Source organism: Meleagris gallopavo, chromosome 20, assembly GCF_000146605.3.
Source record: "Meleagris gallopavo isolate NT-WF06-2002-E0010 breed Aviagen turkey brand Nicholas breeding stock chromosome 20, Turkey_5.1, whole genome shotgun sequence".
In the NCBI taxonomy this organism is placed as follows: Eukaryota; Metazoa; Chordata; class Aves; order Galliformes; family Phasianidae; genus Meleagris; species Meleagris gallopavo.
The window spans coordinates 704,380-724,424 of NC_015030.2; the positions used below are offsets into that span (position 1 = coordinate 704,380).

The 20,045-nt window shown below is 50.2% G+C and overlaps 2 protein-coding genes across 16 annotated transcripts in view; one reads left to right on the forward strand and one right to left on the reverse strand.

The window, feature by feature from the left end:
* Positions 1 to 13,080, forward strand: part of MAP2K4 (mitogen-activated protein kinase kinase 4) — a 67,068-nt gene extending 53,988 nt beyond the window's left edge. For 2 of the 4 annotated variants that reach the window (XM_019621583.2, XM_010721188.3), the window contains 4 exons: positions 6,614 to 6,691; positions 7,636 to 7,784; positions 9,405 to 9,450; positions 10,482 to 13,080. In XM_019621583.2, coding sequence (XP_019477128.1) covers positions 6,614 to 6,691; positions 7,636 to 7,784; positions 9,405 to 9,450; positions 10,482 to 10,595 — 387 coding nt within the window. In that variant the 3' untranslated portion in view covers positions 10,596 to 13,080. The other 2 variants (XM_019621582.2, XM_010721185.3) reach the window with 2 other exon arrangements.
* A 2,951-nt stretch (positions 13,081 to 16,031) lies between these two features.
* The window catches only part of MYOCD (myocardin), a 99,684-nt gene continuing 95,670 nt past the window's right edge, over positions 16,032 to 20,045 (reverse strand). For 11 of the 12 annotated variants that reach the window (XM_010721195.2, XM_031556284.1, XM_010721189.2 and 8 more), the window contains 2 exons: positions 19,213 to 19,270; positions 16,032 to 18,553 (listed from right to left, as the gene is read on the reverse strand). In XM_010721195.2, the coding sequence (XP_010719497.1) occupies positions 17,985 to 18,553; positions 19,213 to 19,270 (627 nt within the window). In that variant the 3' untranslated portion in view covers positions 16,032 to 17,984. The remainder of the gene's footprint in view (positions 18,554 to 19,212; positions 19,271 to 20,045) is intronic. The other variant, XM_010721190.2, reaches the window with a different exon arrangement.

Genomic DNA, 20,045 nt, shown 5'->3' on the forward strand with positions numbered 1-20,045 from the left:
GCTTGTAGAGAAGGTGTAGAGCCTGAACGGTGGCACAAAAGAGGGGTGTGAGCAGGGCTCTGTCGGGGAGCAGAACCTGGTGCCCTGTCAGTGTGGAGCAGCTCTCAGTCAGCTTCGTTGCACTGCAATGTCAGCCCCTCCGGTCCCATCCTTCAGCTGTGTGCCCGGGGCATCAGTGCCCAGGGTGCTGGCTGGTGGCCCTGCCTCCCTGGTGAGCCCTGCCTTGTCTCCTGCCGCAGTTTCTGGGCTGGAGAGGTGCCATGCTGAAGGCGACAGTCTGCAGCGTTAACATCTTTTACCCTTTTTAATGCCCAAGGGATCCCAATTTCTGCGTCAGAGGGGAGTGATGAGGCCAAGCTGGAATGGATGCGGGATCCACGCTCAGGTGTCCTGCCTTGTCCCACTCTGTGCAACCAGGCACAGGCACCCTGTGCTGCTCTTCCTTGGCTGAGGTGGCATTGCTGCCTCTGTGGCCGTGGAGGCTGCATCCCCACATGCTAAGAGCTCGCACACAGTTTGGCCATGCACAGAAAAGGAGGAATTCCTGAGACAGGCAGCAGGGCTGTCCCTGTGCAGCTCTGTGGCCTCTTTGTGGGTGTGGGAGGAGGACTGTGGGGCTGGGATGGCATGGCAGAAACCTGGGTTTAGCTTCACATTCCTGACCCAGCGCCCGGGTTTTCATTGGGCTTTGTCATTCATTTAATTGAACAGGGAGCCTGCTGGTTTGACTTTGTGCAGCTGAAATCCTCCAAGATTCTCCTGATCCATGTTGTGTGCGTTGGATTTCTTGTTTATTTTTTTGTTTCATTTTTTCCTTTTGAATCTCAAACTTGGCACCCAGCCATCATTTCATGACTGAGAAAACAGATTTGAAGGGAAGCAGTGAGACGTGCAGCACCATCCCTGTGCGCTGCGCGGGCGACGCCGGAGCTCTGAGCACAGCCCTCCCCTCTCGTGTGCTGCTGATGTCACCCACATGCTTCTGCGGTTTCAGCTGAGAACATGCCTCTGCTTACTCATTCATAAGCTAAAATCATCCATGAGGTTTGCCCAGCGTGGGACTTCTCCTGTCCAAACTTAGCTCCTTACATCATGCAGGGCAGAGCCTGTGCAGAGCAGCGTGCTGCAGAGAGGTATGGGTACCTCGCTGGGGGGGAGGCAGCAAAGGGAGAAGGAAAGGGTCACACAGCTCCCAGGTCCACAGCTGTGCTTCTGTTGTCTTTGAGCTGCTTGGCTCCTGTTTGAGGCCAGGGAGGCATCCTGCTGCAGGAGGACCGTGGCGATGCCCATTGCTGAGAGCAGCAGTGCCCTGCATGGCTGTGGGAGCTGCTCGGCTGCACCAGGCAGTCCCAGCAGTCACCCTGGCACTGAGGTCTGGGTGCAGCTGAGTGTGGCCTGCACAGTTCTCCAGGATCAGAAATCTTCACATTGCACTGCATTTTTGCTGGACTCCTTTTTTTCCTGTGTATCTTGAAAGCTTGTGTTCTGGTTTCACATTAATACTGTGAAAAAATAACTGGGTTCCCTGCATTTCAGTCTTTTCACAATTACTTCAAGGATTTCAAGAGCATCCACACCAAAATTGCAGCCATCAGTGAAGTTCTGGGATGAAATTACTTCTTAAGAGCGCTGAAACAGCACCTTCCAGCCCTCTAAAACTGCTGCCTCTCCAGAGCTCAACCCTGTAACCCAGTGAAGTTTCTTGGAAGCCACGGATGACTGTGGCCTCTGTTTCTACTTTGTTTAAAGAATTAAGAAGTCCTTTCCTTGCCACGGCCTCTGTCCCCAGCAGGTACTTTCTGACTGAGGAAGTCACCTCCTAAGCTGTTCTTTGAGGGGATTAACAGACTGAGCAGTTTATGTCCTTGAGACAGATTGGATTGTGTTCTGTGGCTATGCTATACTCCCTCCTGGTGTTCAGCATTCTTTTGCAAACATAGACCCCAATATTGAACCCCAGCAGTGGATTGTATAAGGAGAGCATTGCCCAGCGACACACCTTTAATGAGGGTTCTTTTCTGGGATTTCATGCTCTCCTGTCCTTTTCTAGGATGCTGTCTGTCACCTCTGAGTGCTGCTTTTTCTGTTTCTGTTTGGATAAGTCAGCATGCAGTCAGAACCCAGCTTACCACGCAGCTCAGATCACACTTGTTCTTCAGGAACACTTGCATATCACACAGTCGATATTTTAATACTACACACAATTTAACAACTTGAATTTTGTATTTTCTGGTGGTTATTAGCTGTAGACCAAGGCAAGGCACCTTTGAGTCCCATTATAAATGCTGTCTTTTGCACTGAATTGGTCCTTTTAAGAACATAAGAAAGTTAAACTCCTGAACACTCTCAATTAAGCCAGTTGCTAATGCAAATTATCGATGCTTCTTTAGTCACAGTTCTTTAGTATGCAAGTACCGTTTTTAACAAGGTGATGAAGGTCACAAAGGATATATGGTGTCAACACCAGTAGGAACCCGTTGGCTTCATAAACCTTCCTTCCAATCTTTCCGTGCCCATTGAGAGCCCCTGGCTACCTGTCCTCTGCCCTGGGATCTTCCTGCTGCTGGAATCGAGGAGCTCTGTTAGAGAAGTCGGTGGGAGGAGATGGTGATCCCCTGCAAGTGGAAACCAGCGAATCTACCTGGGAAATGCTGCTGGAGAAGTTTTTAAATGAAACATTCTCTCGGAGTAAATACGTGAAGGAAATAGGAGGGGAGGAAAGGCCATTCTCTAGAAACACGATCTCTGCTGATAATCTCTGTGCAGCCACAGGCTGACCTAGGAGAGGGGAGGAACAGGAAATCAAAGAACAGAGGAGATTTGGGAAGGGATGTCTGAATTAAAAAGTAAAAGCATGGATGAATATTTTGGCTGCAATCTTTCTTTGTGGCGATAAAGCTCCTGTTACCACCTATATAGTGTTATTCATCCTTAGGTGTAGAAAAGGTGTGGAACCCAGCACTACTGCTTCTATCCCAGAGATAATAAATGGAGAAACAGGAAGAAGCTGCTTGTCCATGACCCCCACCAACAAAGACAGAATAATTTGTGTTCTCTGCTTCCCTCTCAGCTGTTCCACCCATCACACCATCTTGCCTTTGCTCTGCTATGTCACACTCTGGAGGAGCGCAGTCTCCTCCCGCAGCCAGCACAGGCTGCTGTGTGGGATGCTGCAGGGTGGTGAGGCACAGCCTGCCAGAAAAGTGGGTGCCCCATCCCTGGAGGCACTCAAAGCCAGGTCGGATGGGACCCTGGGCAGCCTGAGCTGGTGGCTGACAACCCTGCCCATGGCTGGGGATTGGAAGTAGGTGATCTTTAAGGTCTCCTCCAAATGAAGCCATTCTGTGATTCTGTGATTCCTGTAGTGATTGGCTCTGCGATACAGACCAGAGGAAACAAAGAGTTAATCACTTTTTCATCAGTCACTTGGTAGTGGGCAGGAGGGGTATAACCTGAGAAAAATTTGATTGTGTTGTCTCACTCCTTGTGTGGATGAATTGCATCTGTGTTCTTAGAGCAAGGCTTGTGCAGCACTGAGGTCACCTTCTGTGAGCCCTCACACACCTGTGAGGAGATCCAGGAAGCTTACTGGGCTTCGCTGCATGTAAAAATCAAGATCCAAATGAAATTAGACACCTCAACTCTTTAGCAACCAGTAGCACAATTCATTGTCACCTCAGAGAGTGCCCCGAGTCATCCTGCAGAGCAGCACCAGCAGGAGCAGCTGGGTGCTGCTTTGTGACTCTGTGTCAGGGCTGCTGCTTGGCACCCAGCTCTGCTCAGGAGGCAGCAGGGAGGGCTCTGGGCACAGCAGGGCTTCCCCTTCTCTAGGAGCTTAGCCAGGTGAGTGTCCCTGGGAGGTGGGAGATGAGACCTCCCCTAACCATAGAGTGAGCCCAGCCTGGGGAGCGGTCAGGGAAGGAGCTCCCTTGTGGACAGGAATAAGACATTTGGAGGCGTCGGCGAGCAGGTGAGACTTGCATCCTAGCACTCTGGAGAAGGAGTTAGCAGGGGAGCAGGTCTGAGAGCCCAGCGGGTCAGTGCTCCCTTGCTGCCTGCTCAGCACACCGCTTCCCCCCCTGCCTGGGCTCTCACTGAGGTTGGCCATTGCTCCAACTCCATTGTGTGAGGCCCGTGCAGGGAGAGCCCTGAAGGAAGAACAAATTGCTCTTCTCTGCAGGAGTATTCTTGAGAAATACAGCAACGTGAAAAGGGAGTGGCAGCATTTTCCTTTACTGAACAGAAGAATTTCCCAAACTGTTTATTTATGCTCCTAAAGATGGTTTCCATTGCTATTGCACAGCCCCACAGGCAGCTGTTAAGCTGCCCTGTGGCTGCTGTGGCTCTGCACGGTGACACATGGTTCCCTGTGAGCACTGAGCCCTCGCAGGGCACAGCCCTGCTGATGAGAAAGCCGTGGTAATGGGGTTATCACCGCTGGGAAAACAGCACTTTCGTCTGGAGCACTGCCTAAACACATACATATTTGATCCGCTGGTTAACAAAGCAGCAGAAAAGCGTGCTGGGGAGCTCTGCCTCTTGCATGCAAGACTCAGATCCAGTCACTGTTGGAGCCGTGGAGGTCTATTAGCTCTGCTGCCTGGCTTGTAGCTCACTGTATGCTGTGCAGCAGAATTTGGCACAGACAGCTCTGAAGCCGCAGCTTCCAGATGTGCAGGGCTTTACCTGCTCCCAGCATCCACCAAAGTCAGGGCAGTCCCTGGGCTTCACATCCAGTGTTTCTCATTGCGTGCTGCTGTGTGTGAGGGGAGGTGGGCTGCAGTGGAGGCTGGCAGCTTCAGCTCACATCCATGTGTTTCTGTGGTGGAAGGGGAGGGAGCATTTACTTCCTGTCAGTTCTGTTCTGTATTTTGGATTCACAGATTGCTTTCTGGTGGCTCTTCATTCCATGTAACCTTTTTATTGTCTTCTACTTTGGGAACACGTTGGTTTAAGTAGCAAATAAGGATGTGTTAAGTACAGTTTTGTGCCATTCAGGCAGTTTTGAATTTGCAGTGTGCGCGTAGGATAGAAATTCCCTGATTATGTAAGTAGTGAAAATCCAAATCTGAGCTTCAAGAATTATGTTTTCCTAGAAATACTGTTTTTTCTTCAGCAACATAAAACAACTGAGAACTGCAGCAAGTTGTATGTGCATCTGTTCTTGTGTCCCACTCCAAATTGCATGTCTGCTTATCTGTGGGCTGGGAAGAGAGGGGACCATCAGCATTTCCCATTTTTTGCTCTTTTGTCAGTACAGATGCTGGTGCTTAGGTGGACACTAAGCGAAGGGAGCCCTGTGCCAGGCTGTCCCGTGGTGTATTCACGCTCTGCCTCTTCACACAGTCAGCAGCACATCCAGGGGCTGATCTCTGTCTCGACCATTTCCTTTCCTTGCTTGCAGTTGGCATTAGAAAGACATCCAGCAATAACTGAGGTCTGTCTGCAGTTCTCATCCCAGGTCCCTGAGTGTGATGGTTGGACTAGATGATCTTCGTGGTCTTTCCCAACCTTAATGATTTTGTGATTCTGTGACCTTGAAAGACAGCATTCAGGGCGTTTGAACCCAGCCTGTTTCAAAGTAGATGTTGTAACTGGGAGAGAGGGTGAGAAAACACAGCGATGGCACTGGGAAGGTGATACACTATCTAACAAGTCATTGTGTAAACAGGAAGGTAACAAAGACGTGTAGAGTCAGTCAGTCTTGCTGAAAATGACTTCTTCCCTTTCTCTTTGGGGTATGTTTGATAGTTCGATTGGTGACCTCAGTGTGTGCCCTTGCTAGAGAAGATCCTGCTGAATGAGGGAAGGGAAGAATTTGGAAGCACGTTTGGGGCAGCTTTGTGCAAGCAGAGGGTGGCAAAGAGGAAAGCTAGCAGCAGGACAGAGCAGCCAAAAGTGCCTTGGGCTTTGGGGCCAGGGAGATGCTGTGGGGACCTGGTTGTTTTCTCACACGCATGGTGGTCCACTGGAAGCTTGAGGTTGCACTAAGGGATTTTGCTGGTTGCATGGCACTCTTCAGTATGTCGTGAAATCTTACGGAAATGTAGCTCAGAGAGCAATCGGGGCTTTCCTAGTATTTCTTGCAGCTGATAATTAAGTATTGAATTGCAATTCAGGTCTCGCTATCATTGTTTGCAGTCAAATCAGAATGTGATCCTGTTTCTTTTGGCATTTTAATTATTACATTTGTAATAAAAGAGGCATTCTCATAAAGATGAGATGCGAAGGATTGAGAAAGTCCTGCTCCCTGGATAGATCACTCTGGGGTGCAGGTGTGCACCTTGCTGTCCACCTTTTCTGTGGGAAGATCTTTTGGATATTTGAAGGCCTGATAACATGAAGACATCACAGAATCATGAAGTCATTATGGTTGGAAAAGACCCCTGAGATCACCACATCCAACCACCATCCCATCACCGTAATGCCAACCAAACCACGTTCCTCAGAGCCACATCTCTGCAATTCTGGAACACCTCCAGGGACAGCAGTGTTTCTCTGTTGGGGTTGAATGTCATCCTGGTGGGATTAACTTATTTTTTCCAAGTTTGCAGATGTGTCTCATTCTGTCCTGCATGGCACAGTGTTTGCATGGTACTTCTTTCTGTTTCAGCCGGAAAGGATAGATCCCAGCGCATCCAGGCAAGGCTATGATGTCCGCTCAGATGTCTGGAGCTTGGGGATTACACTGGTGAGTGAGTAGGGCTTAGGCCCTCTGCTGCATGGCAGTTCCCTGCTGGGTATCACACGCTTGGCGGTGTGACAGAGCTGATTGTTGTCAAATGTGCTTGAAGTGAAGCCCGGCTCTGCTGCAGTGAAACATTTGTCTTTTATGAACTGGACACCTCCTGGCTCAGAAGGAATATAAATCCCTTCAAGGCACGTGGCTTGCCTGAGCCCCTGAGGATACATTTAGCTGCAGCTGTAGTCAGAGGTAGAGATGTGAGCTGGGAAGAGGTGCTGGATTGTAAATGAATTTTGTCTTCAGAATCTGATGTGAGGAGGGATGGTGAGCGTGGTGGTGCAGAAAGAGCACCCAGCCTTTGTGGTGGCCTCTCACAGCCCTGGTGTCTGGGGTACTCCAGTGCAGTTTGTCAGTTAATCGTGGTTCCCAGTTGCTGATTTCTGGCTAACCACAACACTGCAAAGTGCAAACACTGATTGCTTGAGAAGCTCTCCCATTCTCAGGGTGGTGAAGTAGAAGCAGTGAGTCAGTAACTTCTATCAATGGGCTGCCCTCCCTTGCAGGCATTTTAAAATGCTTGTTTTCTCGGGATCCCTTTTCCGTAGTGGTTATTATGATGTCTGGGAAGGGATGGAGGATTTTATTTTCGCACTTCTGAAGTATCTTCAAAAGACCATTGGTTCATTTTATAGCCAGTAGAGGAGAGACATCTACCACATGAAAGTTCAGCACAGCTGGGTTAAATATTAGCTGGGTAAGTTAGGACACAGTCATGATGTAGGTAGCAGAACTCCTTGTCTTTCTCTCAGCTGAACTGCCCGTAGGAGATGAGAGGGAGAATCTCATCTTAATTTTCCTTGGGGACCTTCAGGCTCCTTGTAGAGATTTTGTTACCCCAAAAGAACTTGGCATTGTGTAACCTGTCTCCTGCTGTTACTGTCTTCTTGCAGTATGAGCTGGCCACAGGGCGATTCCCGTACCCCAAGTGGAACAGTGTGTTTGACCAGTTGACGCAAGTAGTAAAAGGAGACCCACCACAGCTGAGTAACTCAGAGGAAAGGGAATTCTCCCCAAGTTTCATCAACTTCGTCAACTTGTGGTAAGCACTTGGAGTTGGGTTTTTTTTTCATTGCAAAGTATTTTTCAAGTCATGTGCCAACACTTAGTTCCATGCTCCTGCACCAGCAGGAGGTTGAGGACTTTTCACATTTCTCTTCTTTGGAAGGTGATGGGAGGTTTTTGAGTCTTTCGTCTGAGTGGGATCTGAAGGATGGGCTTTTGGGAGCTGCTCTTCAGGGAAGAAATAAGGAGAAAACCTCTGAGAGTCACAAGACCCATGGCGGGAGATTTGCTTGGCTTGTGCAGCCTGTCCATTAGTTATTATACAGCCTTGGAACAGATCTGCTACTACCTTGCCTTCTCCAGGAAGAAGCCTGAGACACCTAGTAGTATTGTCTTTTGGTTGAGCTGAGGATCTGTTCTGGTCCTGCCTTTTGCACAGCCAAGCCAGGAGCCTTCCTGCCTGGTCGGACACGGTTCTGCTCAGCTGGCTGAAACCAAGAGCTTGCTCTCCTGCCTGTTTGTGCTGTTGGATTTGGCTCCAGATGACCCAAGAGAGGAACCTGCATGGCATCTGTGCTGAACAGCAGTGTTTGGAGAAGTGCCTCATTGGTCCGTTTGTACTTCACATCCATTCAAAGCTCCCAGGGCCTGCTGCTCTGGGACAGTTGCAGTGCACAGAGCATGGTTTTCAGTCTGTTTTTTGTTTAATCTAATTTTGTGAATAGGCAGAGTTCTGTCTGAAATATTTATGGTGTCCTTGTAGCAGCGCTGTAACAAACATTTTTCTTAGTAACTTTCAGTTAAGCACAGACTGATGTTAGTAAAACACTACTAGTCCTAAAGGCTGTGCTGGTGGGTGAGTGATGGCACTGATCCCCGGGGCATCACCCCACAAATGTGCATTTACTAATCTTCTATTTTTGTGAAGAATCAGGAAAAATGACAGAAGAATCATGCAGTGTTGGTGTCTGCTGGTGGTGATAGATGTGCAAGAAAAGGTTATTTTTGCTAATGTTAGAAAGTTGAGGGAGCAACGGGGAGCGCTGGTCGGGCAGTGTCTGTGTGCCCAGTGCTGTGGAGCCTTCGGTGGCCTCTGCTGCCTCCTGCTGTCCCACCACAGCCCGGCTGTGCCCTGTGCTGCAGGCCAGGAGCCAGCGAGCTGTGCCTGTGCTGGGGAGATGGCAGCTACATGGCAAGGCTGCAGTGTAGAATGGTGGAATCCCTGAGTGTGCCGGGTTGGAAGGAGCCGTTAGGATCACTGAGTCCAGCTCCTTGTTCCTGCAGGACCACCCAAAATCAGACCCCATGATTGAGAGTGTTGTCAGAACTCTGGCTGCCCACTGCCCTGGGGGGGACGATGTGGTTTAGCTTGCAGCTCTCTTAGGCCCATCCTTAGTGGGGTTTGTTGATCATTGTAGGGTCTGTGCTCATGCTGGCACCTGCACCCGTGTGGGGAGGGAGTCTGGTGATGACTTGCAACTTGGAAAGGGTGACTTTTGGAGGAAACCACGTTCCTGGACTTGAATGATCTGGGATGCTCTGAGTTCCTCCACAACAGCAGTAGATTCAGTATCTTGTGCTGTAAAAATGTATGTTTAATGTCTGTAACCATTTTCTCAGCCCTACCTTTTCCTAATTCTCTTTCTGCTTTCTTTAGCCTTACAAAGGACGAGTCCAAAAGGCCAAAGTACAAAGAGCTTCTGGTGAGTGCAGAGTATGCTTGCTGAGCCCAGCTGCTGTGGCTGTGCACAGCACAGGGCAGGGCCGGGTCACATATCTGTGTATTCTCAGCTGATGGAAGTAGTGCATTCAGCTCTGCAGCCTGAAGGACAGCACCGCCTCCCTGCCAGCCTGTCAGGCTTGTGTGGTTCATATGATGTCCAAGATTGTTGGTGTCTGTCAGTAAATATCCAGATCTAGGAGCTAGGCGAAGTTGGAGGTGCCATATTGGAGTAGGTTTTCTAACCAGACATAGCTGACCCATGTGGTCTCTGAATTGTGCAGGATTGGGTAAGACATGTAGGGTGTGCCCTGCAACCTCTGCCTTGGCTTGAGATCCTGGCAGGGGCACTCAGAAGCCCTGTCAGATTGCTGGCAGACGCTGTCACACATCACTGCCTCCAATGTATGAACCACACCGCGAAGGAAGGAGGTTGGCTGGGCTTTGGGTTTGGATAAATCACACTTGGCAGCCATGTATTTTTATGGAACTCTGTGCATTGGGAAGCCACGCCTCCAGAGAATGGGGGAAACCTGTCCTGAGTGCCTGATAGTGTCAGTAGGAAGGGAGTTTGCCTGGTGTCCTGGCCCACAGAGTCACCATGTCATTATTTCCCAGCTGCTGTCAATTAGAGCCAGCCAGTACGGCCTGCTGGGCAAACCCGAGGATCAGAGTTCAGAACTGTTTTGGGATCCTCACCTCTCGATCGGCCTCCCAGTCATGTCTCCCTGTTGTTATTGTCTCTTCATTGCTGAAATGGCTGATGATGAAGTCTTTAATGAAAGTATTTCAGTGTGTCTCCCGTGGAGTCTCATCCCACCTCTTTACTGCATGTTTAAGATAAGGATACCTCACATGCAAAAAGCCACGGACCAGGCCATGTCCTGGTGTCCTGCACTCATTGCCAGGCACTGGGGCCTTGCACCAGGCAAGTCTATATGCTGTGCTTGTATCTGGGGTATCCAGCCTGAAAGGCGAGTTTAGTAACCTGCTTGTTTCTCTATCTGATTCCAGAAACATCCCTTCATTCTGATGTATGAGGAACGCACAGTGGATGTTGCATGCTATGTTTGTAAAATCCTGGATCAAATGCCAGCAACTCCCAGCTCTCCAATGTATGTCGATTGATATTGCTGCTACGTCAAACTCTAGAAAAAGGGCTGAGAGAAAACAAGCTGTAAAGAATTTTCATCACATATTGCAGTGTTTTTAATGCTCGCCCAGACACCATGTGCAATAATATTGGTGTTATTTCCATCCTGTCTGTATACTGTTGTCACATATAAAGTGCATCCCTGTAATACCTGATCACACAGTGTTAGTGTTGGTCAAAGAGAGACCTCATCTGCTCTTTTGTGGACATATTCATGAAATGTGGAAATAAGTACATTTATTTGTTGACCGTGATTGGATAGCACCTAAAATTCATTTCTAGACTCAAAACTTGGAGACTCCTCAGCAGCTACTGGAAAGATTTTTCTCTCAAATTCTTCCAATTGTTGTTTCAAGTAATAATAAAAAGCAAACAAACAAAAGTTAGGCGTTGTCTGTCTGAACATTAAAAGACTTTGCCTGGAGGGAGAAGAACTTGCTTAACCAACGAGATGCTTTGTCTTCTGGAGCTAGAAAGGCAAAGGAGAATTTAATTCTTCACAAAGTGCAATAGATTTACCGCTATGAAATTCTGTTGCTTTACAGTCGCAGTGTACTTTCTGGGGACAGTGTGCTCAGCTGAACTTCCTGTTAAAAGAGAGATCATGTTAAATATAGTGAATATGTCTTTACCAAAAATATGTCGCGTTGAAAGAGGCTAACATTAAACTATTCAGAGATGGGACATAATGTATTCTTTCTCCTTTTACCAAGCCAGCCACTCTTCACTCTTAACTAGGCGTCCTGTAAATTGTTACCTGGTAAGATAAGACCTTTGATCTGAAGAATTATTAAACTACTCGATTGAATTTAACCCGCTTTGTGACCTGATTTATAGCTGCACAGCGCTCACCACCAGCTGGCTTTGCTTTGACTTCGACAAGTGCTGTTCACAAAGTCTGTGGCTGTTTTAATGAGCCAGAAATGAACGTCTGCAAATCATAGTCAGTGCTTCTCATGCTCTTCACTGTTCCCAGCTCTGCTGCTAGCTCCGTTTCCTTGCCCACAGCCCAGCCAGCAGCACTGCCACTTCCCAGCCCTGCGTGTCCCTAGCACGGCCAGACCTCAGCAGTTCCTTCTCAGCACTGTGCAGGATGGCTGTCCTGCCATGCTGAGTCTGTGCCCGTTGTGCTGCTGCAAATGTGATGCTCTGCTTGGTTGGAAGCCTCGTTCGCCTTTTGGGTGTATGTAGCCTCTTGTTACCCTGGGAAGCTCACGTTGTTGTACTTTAAAGCGAACCTTGCTGAGAACCTTACAAGGTAGCAGAGGTGAGGGAATGTCAAACCCCTTCTGGGTTTTCAATTGACCCAGCAAGACCAGGCGAGGTGTTGGACTGCCCAGAGCTGTGGGTGCCCTGTCCGTGGAGGTGCCCAAGGCCACAGGTGGGCCCCGTGCAGCCTGAGCTGATGGGCAGCCAGCCCATGGCAGGCATTGGAACTGGATGAAGTAGATCAGCTGTCATTTTATCTTCTAAATTTGGCATCTTTTTCAGAGATTATTTTTTTTTCTGAGCACTTTTTTTCCCCCTCCAAACTACTGCAATTCTCAGACATTGGGTAGCATGCTGGGGATCAAATGGAGGCTATGTGATTTCCAGTTTGAATTGTCCACTTTTCAGCGCTCCATACGACTTTGCCAAAATGCGAGCAGCCCACGTGAAGCTTTGGCAGAGGGATGGATATGCAGAGCAGTGCGCACACAGCAGCAGGAGATTTGCCCGGATGGGGCTTCGCACTTCGGTGCCACCGGGACGCAGCGGGAGCACAGCGCGTCCCTGCCCCTGCTCCTCGGCTGGGGAAGCGCGGAGCCCAGGCCACGCCTGTGAGGCCCGGCAGAGGGCGCACTGCGCTGCGTCCCCAGCTGCGCTCGGCTGAGGCTGTGTCCCCAGAACCCGGGCAGCGCTCCTGCAGCGCCAATGGGGCAGCGCTGAGCTCCGCAAGGGAAAAAAAAAAAACAGAATTTCCTGCAGTGAGCGGTGCTCTGGTTAAATCAGAGCAGGTCCGTAGTGTGGCTGCAGCAGTAATGAGTCGGAGCCAGGCGTGGGCTGTGCGGTGGCACCGCTGTGCAGAACGCGTTTAATATGCATCGATTTCAGCTATTAAGGGTGCACCATTTATTGCAATGTATCTTTATAAAAAAATAAGTGTATAGTGTTCAGAAGCCGTGGAAATAGTGTAAGAACTGTACATTGTGTACTCTGCTTACTTTTTTTCTTCTTGTACCATAGGAAAAAAGATGTATAAAAATGATCACAAAGCCGATGTGCAGGGATGTTGCCTTATTGTCTGTAAAATGGAGCTCAGGAACATAACTGCTTCAGAGAGCTTCAGAGTATTTTATCCGGTATCCTGGTTGGACTTCCTTCTCTATTTAAGATATTATACATGGATCAGAGTGTTTATGTAATAGTTCTATCCTTTTGCCTGCAGGTCAGTTGTAATAAAAATAGGATGCGACTGTGCCCTCGTTATTTTCATTGTGTCAGGTCAGACTTAAGTGGGGAGATGTGTTACGAGCCAGAGAAATCCCTGACTTCCAGCCCTTCCTCTGGGGGAGGCGGAGGGGCAGAGGTGGCTCAGGACATCTTGTCCCTGTGAGGAGGGCTGGTGGCTGCAGCCACAGCCTGGGGAGAGGGCAGTGATGCTCACAGCCTCGCAGGCTTCTTTTATGTATGGGACATCTATGATGTGTTTATGATGTGTTTATGGGACTCCAAGACTCTAAGGTTTTGATGAGTTCCACTGTGCATGGACATAAGCAGTATGGATGGGCATGGGCACCCTGACTACTTCATCTGCAGCATTTGTGGGTTGTGCCGTATACATATCCACTCATCTTTGCTTTGCCAGCCTTCCTTCCTGCTTTGTCTCCTCTGACTGCTTGGTAAGAGGCCTGGGTTCCCCTCACAGGCACCACTTTGCAAAAAAGCTCAATTTTCACTATGAATCTAGACACGGACCCCAAGCGTGGTCATTGCTTTGAATGTGTGAAGGGCCCTGGGAAAGATGGAACAGAAAGCAGCTCCTGACTTTTGCCATTTTGCTTAAGGCTGTGCAGACAGAAGCTGAAGCATCAGCTCCATTTTCTGGTGGTCACTGTGCCACTGTTGTACTGGGAGTAAAATACAGAGCTGGCTGTTGGATGGGACCGTGGGCTGTCTCCCAGACATCCCACCAAATCCCTCAATTCTTTCTCTGCTTTTTGGAAGGAAAGGTTGCTGCCACGGCCATCCATGGAGGCAGTTGCTCTCTTGGCCAGATGGGAATGCACCTTGATGGAGCCAAATGATACAGCAGCATCCCAGTTTGTGTTTGGCTGGATATTGTGAGAAGAGGAGGATGTCCTGCCTGACCTTCCAAGGAAGACATCAGACTCAAGATGGATTGAAAACCTATGTGCAGCACACCAAGCAGTTCTGCAATGTTCTGACTATAAATGGTTTGTCTTGAGAGGGTGTTTATGAGGGCCATCACGTATTTGCAGAGCTGTTCATGAGCACTCCTAGACCTGCTGACCCAGGAGGCATGCTGAGAACTCCGGGATCTGCAAAAGCATGACCCAGAATGCTGCTTGTGCCAGCAAACACACCTCAACCAATTGATGATGCTTTAAGAGTAACAATACCAAAACATGGAGAAAACTGTGATGGTTGCATTATAGGCTGCTGTACCTCAGCCTTCTGTATATGTCAGACCAATCTCCTAACTCCCTGCACCAGGATCCCGTGTCATCCCTCTACCTTTCTTTCCCTTCTGCTTCCTTCCTTCCTCCCTTCCTTCCTTCCTCCCTTTCTTCCTTCCCTCCTTCCCTCCAGGTTCTGGGGACTCCACATCACAGTGATTTCCTGAAGACATTTGCAATTGATCCTAGTTCCGAGATGTTGGTGGAAACCATCCTGAAGTGCAGCCAGTTCCTGGTTCCTGCAAGAATGCATGCTCAGCAGTGCATTTCCAGTGAGTGGTGCTAGAACCATTTCCTTGCACTGGCTCAGCTTGGCACTAGGAAGGGGAATTGCTTGGAAGAGCTCATCCAACGGAGTGGGAGAAGTTCACATGTCCCTGGATTGCTCTTTCTTACTGCTGAACAACTCAGGAAGTGCTGAGCAGCTTCTGATGAGGCCCTCTGCTGCTGTAGTGCACCTGGGCTCCTTGTGGCCAGCTGGGAGCTTTGCTTTGGCATGTTCAGCTCTAACAGCAATTACCTAACAAGGCCATAACCATTACTTGCTTTGTTCTAGCTTTCTTAGAACTGTGTGATGTAACACGCAGCTATGTATATATTTTGTAACTAATAACTAGTAATTATGAGTAGTTACTCTGTGTAGGAAGAGCCAGCCCTGCCCGCGGTGAAACACCGCATAGCAGAAGCAGGGCGTGGGGTGCGGTGGGACCTGAGACGACTGCACAGGGGGATCAGGGAGCCCAGGGCTGCAGGCAGCTCGGAGGTGGTGGTCACTGCTCACAAAGAAATGTCACTGGGGTAGGGTAAAACCTTACTTAAAGCCTTAAACAAAGAGGGCGTATATAAAACCCAGAATGGGACATCATGGGATCTGCTGCTCTGCTGCAGCAGGAAGCAAAATCCCTGGACCTTAAATCCCTTGGGAAGGGCTGTGTGGGAAAACCAGACGGGCACATCCAGGGGTGCTGGCTCTGGAGCAGTGGAGCAGCGGGCACAGAGCAGCCCAGCACTGCCCTGCACGAGGGCTCGGAGCAGCGGGTAGGAGCGCTGCCAGATGCAGAGCACCATGGCATGGCACAGGGCTGCAGAGCTCGGCTCAGCCTAGGGGGTTTATCACAATGGGGTTTTTAATGCAGTGTATGGTTAATGAGATTAAAAGCCACACTTAGGAACTAGCTGGTACGTCACCTACATCTTCTCTGGTTTTCACCTTTCTGGATCAGTGTCTCTGGATCATCCCACATTTTGGGACAGGCAGGAAACCTCCCCTGCAAGCAGGCAGAAGTGTCCTGGGAAAACTCTGAATTGAGGGAGCGGTGTGGTGAAGCTGGACATGGTCATGAGTGGGTGTGGGGAGAAGGATCCCCTCCGGGAGCACAGATCTGTGCCTGTGTCGGGAGGATTTGAGACAGAGAGACCCAGGAGATCCCCACAGACACAGGGGAAGGGCTGCAGGAGTTGCATATGAATCTTCAAGTATAGATTTTCCTTTCTGGGCAGCATGGTCTGGTGGGTGACAACACTGCCTACAGCAGGGATTGGAACTATTTGACCTTTAAGGGCCCCTCTGACCCGAGCCGTCCTATACTGCAGCCGTCAGTTTGTCCTGAGAGGATGGATACCCATCTCCTTCAAAGGCAAACATCTGTAAGGAGGGGGGGGACTGGGGGGCTGATAGCTGTCCTGCCCCAGGTGGGCAGAATCAAGCGTCAGACTGCGAGCAGGCGGAGCGGCAAGGCAAAGGGGTTTTTAATAACGAAGGTGTTGCTGGTAACATAGTAAGGAAATGTGCTTGTTTACAAGTTTGAAGCTGACAGCATCCCTTTAAATAAGGAAATACATTTGTTGAGAGGAGAAAGTTACTTGGAAAGCCCTGTACAACGGCGCAGTGTAGCAGCTAACACTACTCTGATTCAAGTGCTATTAATATTCTCCATGGAACGGCTTCTAAAAATTCCTCCTTTAGAAAAAGGAATTTGAAAAAAAAACGCAACCTGTGATCGTCTATCCTAGCAGTGCACTGTGACCATTTGTACAATAGAAAAGTGATGCTTTAAATAGTGACTCAAAAGCTACCGCCGTGTTCTTTATACAGCATGCAACATCGCCACGAGCCGGGGACGCAGTGGGGCTGCGGGGCTGCTTGGTGTGCCCATGGTGCACCTCCACAGCGCCGCGTCACCGATGCGCTGTCCTTCCAGTAACACAAATATTAAATACACTCAGTCTGTAAATAGTTTAACAATCTTTGTCAGCAACAATATTTACTTTGGCAAAACCAGAATTGCAAAGCCGACGTGCCCGTCAAAGAGTCTGCAGCAAGTTCTTTGGTGGCAGCCAAGAAGTGAAGCGAAGGCTCCTTCTCGCTGGAGCCTGAGGAAGGATATTGCACAGAGACTCACAGGAGAAATGCTGGTGACTTCAAACTGGAGGCATCACTGCAGGAGAGCATCCATCTCCGCTGGCTTCAGAAGAACGAGCTCCTCTAGGCTCAGTGATTCACAGCTGTTCTCCAGACAGCCTTGCTCTGAGCTGGGTGATGCCGGAGTAAACTCAGGAGAGAAGAAAATTGCTGCTGAGGATCAAGGAGGAAGGGAAGAAGGAAGCCTTCTGATGGCAGAGAGCAGAGACAGCAAAAGTAGATGCTCACACAAAATCACAGCCCCATGAGGGCCTGCTCAGCCCTGCCCCATGTGCAGGAGGGGGGCTGTTCCTGATGGCCCTGCTGGGTGGTGAAAAGCCACCCCACACTGTGGCTCTACAGGGACAGCCCCTCCAAAGCTGTGCTGTATTGTCCATATGACCTGCTCCTACCTTGGACCACAACACATTACACATCTCTTTATCTGTACCACACGAGCTGAGCCACGCCAGCTCCACTAGAATGCCACATCCCTTCAACACCTGCACTTGTGGCCTGAATGGCTGCCTCTAGCATCCACACCTTGCTCCAAGGTCTCAGTCTGCAGCCTGACTCAGCTCAGACTGTAGCTGGGACAGCTCTCTTTTGGCCCCCCAGACAGTCTGAGAACATCCCAAGGCACCACCATGAACATGGTAGGCTCCATCTCTCGCTTGCTCATACAGTTGTGCAGGGACTGGGGCAGCACAGCTCTGGGGCTTTGGGGGTTGGAGGAAGGGTACAAGGTGAGTCTGGCTGTACACACGGGTGTGCTTACTGCCCTGGCTGGGCAGAGCCCTCATGTCTCCCTGCTCCCAGCCCTCCTGACCTGGGCAAGGCTGAGGGGAGCCCTGCAGGATGGCAGGAGGGAGCATGACAGCAACCTCTGTGTGCTTGCTTCCCTGTTGCTTCTCAGGTGAGCTCGCCTTACCACGTGGTTTTGTCGTGAGCTGCTCCAGTTCTCATGGGAGTGTCTGCTAAAACTGGGGGGGGAAAGATAATAGAACAAAAACAAAGTTATAGACAGCTGTCAATCTAAAGGAGTGTTGATAAAGGCACTTGGTATCCTTTGTGAAAATGTGCCAGTGGAAGAAAACCGAAGTACCAGAGCTGTTGTGCTGTCAGTTTGCAGTAACTGAAAATTCAAACAAGTTTATTCGCTGGGAAAATGGCTCCAGTTTCCCCTGAATGTGGCGTGTCAGCCCTACGTGTTCTCCAGCATGATGGAAACACTATGCTGGCTGCTGTGGGCTCACAGTATTCTGCCTCCACTGCCCTCCTGTTCACCACTGCTGCAGGTGGAGGTCCATGCTGGTGTTTAAATTGAGATCAGTAACATCCAGGAAATCAATGTTGAAGATGCTGGGGCCTGCAGGAGTGAGTGAGCTGAAGCCAGTGGCGGAGCTGGGGGGGGTGAGGTCCAGCCACTCCATCGTTTCCCATGGAGATTCGGTGAAACTCATTTGTAAACCGGAGCCATCAGCAGGGGAAGGGGAGAGTTGCGTTTCCATGGGTGAGAGGGGAGTCTGTAAAATCTCCTGGGATGTGAGCAGTTCATCTGCGGCTTTGCTGGAGAACCCCTCTATCATCCCCTCGAAGTGAGACTCCTCTCCTCCCATCTTCAGCAGGGTGATTTCACCAACTCTCCCCAGCGGGCTGTGGGCATTCAGTAGGACTTCAAGGTGAGCATCACCACCACCTGGACAGTGCTCGAATGGCAGCTGGGTGGAGGAGACCTGTTCGAATGGAGCAGACGACTTTGGGAGCGGAGTGCTGGAGTTCCCTGTAGACACTGTTATCTGAGGTACTTTCTGGAGGCAGGACCGATCTTCCTTGGCATTGGCTGGCATTTCTGTTCAACAAACAAGAGGGAATTGAGGTGTTCTGGCAGCCCTTGTCACTGCTAAGCAGGAGGCACTGCTGAGGCCCCCGAGCAAGGCTCTTGGGCTAGGCATGCCTGCAGGGACCCACACCCTGTAACACCATCCCTTTGGCATCACCCACCCATCCTCGCTGTGGGAAGCACCTCGCATTCCCTCTTCCTGATCTCAGCTCCCCCAGTTTTTGAACCCATTTCCAGGGCACAAGCACTGGCAGTTGTCCCCATGGGGATGGGCGTGGGTTGGTCATGCATTAAAAAGGGCACAGGTAGCAATCTGCACAGGGGAGGGCACATCCTGCTCTGTGTGGGAGATGGCACTGGAAGCAATGGGAGAGGAGGGGCAGCAGAGGCTCTGTGACACACTGCCATCCTTTCTGAGCAGGTTCCCAAGCCCAGACTCCTGCACTGATCTCGGGCATCTGTGGACACAGGCTCTGGCAGGCTTTTTCACCAGCACAGGCCCCATGTAATTTTGGAGTCAATCTCTGTGTGGGCTCCTGGTGTAGGGCAGCAAATGAAAGCCATACCCAGCTCAGGCAGCTCCCGGAGGCATGCCAAGAGCTCAGGGACCCGCAGACCTACACCTGATAGAGGGGAAGACCTGGAGGGGTCAGAGAAGCAGTGCGTACCTCCGCTCTCAATCAGCACGTCCAGGAGTTCGTCCATCTGCTGACTTCGAGTCATCTGCTGCAGCAAACGGCAAAGAGGAGAGTAGAGGGCATTAGGAGGAGAGTCCCCCCGGCCACGCACCAAGTAGGTGGCTCTGGACCCCACAAGAGATGCAGGGGTATGGCAGTGGCATTCAGATGAGCACTGGGAGATCAAGGACAAGTGCAGCAGATCCAGACAGCACTGCAATAGGTTCCCCCTGACCTGCAGCCAAGCTGTGCTCAGCAGCAGCTGCAGACTGCCTCTCCCCAGAGCAATGAGGACACAGATTTTCTGGACCTGGCACCTAGCACTGACACATGCCTGCTCCCACTTCCTGCACTGGGAACAATGAAACAGCATCCTCTTCTCCCTGACTGCAGACTGCAAGGACTGCCCACACATCTCGCAGCCAGCATAAGCCAGTTTTCATCACTGTCAGTGCTATTGCTCCATGTCCTAAAAGCACCATCATGACTGGCACTGAGGCTGCTAACAGGCTCTCATAAGAAGTGATGGGTTTGCAGGTGGTGGAGAAAGTCTTCCCCACAGAAGCAGCACTCCAGGATATGGCTAAGGGCAGCAGATGGTCTGGGGTGGGATTTTACCAATGGGCTACAGAGGGTAGGTGAGGTTTCCTGGAGAGTGGCTCAAGGATCTGTTTGTCACATAGCACCGAGCACCTCAAAGAGGAGTGCCCCTGAGTTTTGGAGCATTTGTGTGGCATGCCAGGACACCAGGCAACTTTCACTTGCACAAACCCCATTTAGCATGGTGTCTGACTGCTCCGTGGTAATCAGGGGACCTGATCCAG